The sequence below is a fragment of the Calidris pugnax genome, unplaced genomic scaffold (assembly GCF_001431845.1).
Source record: "Calidris pugnax isolate Ruff unplaced genomic scaffold, ASM143184v1 scaffold50, whole genome shotgun sequence".
Taxonomy (NCBI): domain Eukaryota; kingdom Metazoa; phylum Chordata; class Aves; order Charadriiformes; family Scolopacidae; genus Calidris; species Calidris pugnax.
The window spans coordinates 730215-733771 of record NW_015090780.1 but is presented as its reverse complement, the minus strand read 5'-3'; the positions used below and the strand labels follow the sequence as shown (position 1 = coordinate 733771).

General features: G+C 65.7%; 1 protein-coding gene across 1 annotated transcript in view; it reads left to right on the top strand.

Moving 5' to 3' along the window:
* SCRT2 (scratch family zinc finger 2) overlaps positions 1–2582 on the top strand; it is a gene marked incomplete at its 5' end in the record, with an annotated part of 8327 nt that extends 5745 nt beyond the window's left edge. The window contains 1 exon segment of the mRNA XM_014954787.1: positions 1590–2582. Coding sequence (XP_014810273.1) covers positions 1590–2312 — 723 coding nt within the window.
* Between the last annotated feature and the right edge of the window lie 975 nt (positions 2583–3557).

The window sequence follows — 3557 nt, the reverse complement described above, 5'->3', positions numbered from 1 at the left end:
GGGGGGGGTGGGGGGGGGGTGTCCCAGGCCGTGGACTGGAGGGTCCTGGCTGCTTGGGGACCAGGAGGCTGTGCTGGGTGAGGGATGGGCCTGATCCAGCCACGCACAACCCAAAATTGCCCGATCTCTGCTTTTCTTGTCCCCCCCCCCACCCCAGCCTTTCCTACAGCTCACTGCTCCCCAGCATTTGGTGGGCTTTCTTTGCTGGGAGCAGGGGTACGAGGCCCAGGGGATGCTCTGCTCCCCCCCGCCACCATCAGGAGCCAAGAGCTGGTGGGGGAGGGATGTGCTGCAGCTGGGCAGAAGCTGCCGACGCTGCTCTCCTGGAAATAACCTTGCTGCATGCTCGGAGGCAGCGTGAGAAATTGCTGAGCAGAGCGCTTTCTGCACAGCCCGCGCGACCGCGCTGTCAGCACGGTGCAGGGGGGGGAACGGGGAGAGGGGGGAGGCTGAGCTCTGCCCCTACCACGCAGCCCCCTCCCCTCCACAGGCAGCCCCAGCCTCCACAGGACAATGGGGAACCTCAGCTCCCATCAGGCAGGGGGTCCCATGGGTGGGGGGGATCCCCCTGCGTTTAGAGGATGCTCAGATGCAGGTGGGGTGTCCACGCTGCCCCACTCGCATGGGTCAGGCTGGTTGCATACTGACCCTGGGCTCCTGACAGCCCCCCCACTGTCACCAACAGCAGGGACGTGTCTGCTGAAGCAGCTGGCAAGGACCAGTGTGCACAAGGCAGGACCAATTTGGGGGACCTGGGGTGGCAGCATGTCCCACAGGGGCACTGGGCCAGCAAGGAGAGGTGACCTGCTCCTCCCACGGTGACCTTCATCTGGCGGCACGGAGGGGACAGGGATGCCCACATGGCACCCACTCTGCCACGGGTCAGGAGTCCCTTCCCCACAGCCAGGCCATGAGCAGACCTGCACCAATGTCACACGGGGGTGACACTACTGGAGCGGTACCCAAGCCCCGCTCTGAACCTGGGGGGGCTGTGGGTCCCTCTCCCCGGCGGAACCCCAGCATCCTGGTGCTGCTGGCCTCCAGGTGCTGCCCGATCCCTGGGGAATAACCCCTGCAGGGCACAGCACGGAGTCAGGGGGAATTTCCCAGCCCCTTTGCTGGGGAAGGGAGACCCGGGGCAGCCTTGTCCCCTTGCCCCGGCTGCCCCAGGTTTCCAGAGGCGAGGAGGTGGAGGAGCAGAGCTCATTACCAGCGCCTGCCCCGGTGAACAATGAGGCTCCCGGCACCGACAGCTGTCTGGCGGCTAATGGCCCCCGGGGGCTGCCTGCAGCCGGGGCAGCGGGGCGGCACCTGGGCAGGCGCAGCTGGACGTCCCACAGCCCCATCCCCACCTCCCACCCAGGGCAGCCCCACAGGATGGGACCCATCCTGCCAGGATGGAGCCAGGACAGTCTCAGACTCTGTGTCATCAAGGCAGCACCAGCGCTCAGGGACAACCACTGGGTCAGAGTAGGGACAGGGACTGGTGGAGGGGGGACAGTGCCAGTTCTGCACCCGCAGCGGGCATTTTTGTCTCATGGCTTTCCCCCATCCCCGGTGGGGCTGGCCCGGAGGGACGGTGACCCCGCTGTGTCGTCCCCACAGGGTACCTCCAGCACTGCTTGGCACCCTCCGGCTACGACACCGACAAGAAGCAAGGTCTGCCACCGCCGCCACCGGACCCGGCCTACGCACCCGGCCACGAGGAGTACAGTGACCCCGAGAGCCCCCAGTCCAGCTTCTCCGCCCGCTACTTCAACGGGGAGGCGGCGGTGACGGACAGCTACTCCATGGACGCCTTCTTCATCACGGACGGGCGGTCGCGCCGGCGCAGCGAGAGCCAGCGCCGCGGCAGCCACCGCCACTCCTGCCCCGAGTGCGGCAAGACCTACGCCACCTCCTCCAACCTCAGCCGGCACAAGCAGACCCACCGCAGCCTGGACAGCAAGATGGCGAGGAAATGCCCCACCTGCGGCAAGGCTTACGTCTCCATGCCCGCCCTGGCCATGCACGTCCTCACCCACAACCTCAAGCACAAGTGCGACGTGTGCGGCAAAGCCTTCAGCCGGCCCTGGCTGCTGCAGGGCCACATGCGGTCGCACACCGGGGAGAAACCCTTCGGCTGCTCCCACTGCGGGAAGGCCTTTGCTGACCGCTCCAACCTGCGCGCCCACATGCAGACCCACTCCGCCTTCAAGCACTACAAGTGCAAGCAGTGCGAGAAGACCTTCGCTCTCAAGTCGTACCTCAACAAGCACTACGAGTCCGCCTGCTTCAAGGGCTCCGAACACAGCTGTGCAATAGGGAACTAGCCCGCCAGCCCCCTGTGGCGCATCCCCACCCCTGTCCCCATCCCTGTCACCATCGCCATCCCTATTGCCGCCACTGTCCCCATTCCCATCCCCATCCCTGTCCCCATTGCCATTTCCATCCCTATTGCTGTCTCTGTACCCATTCCTGTCCTTGTCCCTGTCCCCATCCCTGTTTCCATCTCTGTCCTCATCCCTGTCTTCATTCCTGTCCCCATCCCTGCCTCCATCCCTGTCCCCACCACCATTCCCACCCCCTATTGCCATCCCTGTCCCCATCCCTGTCTCCATCCCTGTCCCCGTCCCTGTCCCCATCCCTGTCTCCATCCCCGTCCCCATCCCTGTCCCCATCCCTGTCCTGGTCCCTGCGCCAGCTCTCCTGCAGCTTCAGCCGGCCGGTTTGTGGCTGGGCCGTGGCTGGAGGACACATCCCCACAGACTCACTCCCCACCTTGGACGAGGGTACCCCCAGCACTCCCTGGGAAGGGCTGGATCCAGCCGGGCCCACCGCAGGACCCGGTTCCTTGCCCGCAGGTCCCTGAGCCCCCCCGCAGCCAGGCAGGTCTCTCTGCGGGGGACTCACACGGGCACCTCTTCCACACCCAGGAGAGACTTTCCTCCCCCACCTTGTGACATTCACCTCTATTTATTTAATTTATTACTATTATTTATTTAGAGCTGCTGCTTCTCCTCCCGGGGGATCCTGGGAGAGAAAAGACACTTTTCGGCTCCCCCCAGGAGCAAATCCTCACCTTGACCCTAACACTGATGGGACCACGGGCTGGTGCTACTGACAGCTCAGCGGGACTGATGGACGGTGCGGCTGATGGGAGGGCAGGGCTGTCTGTCACCCTTGGAGGCTGGGGGTCCCTGCAGCCCACCACCCGGGCCTTGGGGCACCCTGATGCCCCCCTGCCCGGCACGGTCCCGTGGGACACAGCCCCGTGGCATGGTGCTCACCCTGGCACTGAGGCTCCACAGCCCCGGAGTCAGGGGAAGAGTGAGGGGCTCCCTGCAGAGACCTGTGGGACGTGTCCCCTGCCAGCTCCCAGCTCTGCCAGGCACAAGTGGCCCCTGCCACGGTGATGGGCTGGGGAACAGCCCCCCCGGGCAGGTGCTGCCCCCCTCACCATGCGCACAGCCATGCTGGTAGCTGGGCTGGAGACCCAGCCCTTGGGCAGCACCAAAACCCCAGCCGTCCCCCACGCACCCCCAGCCTCTGCCCAGCCCCCTCCCCAGCCGGATCCC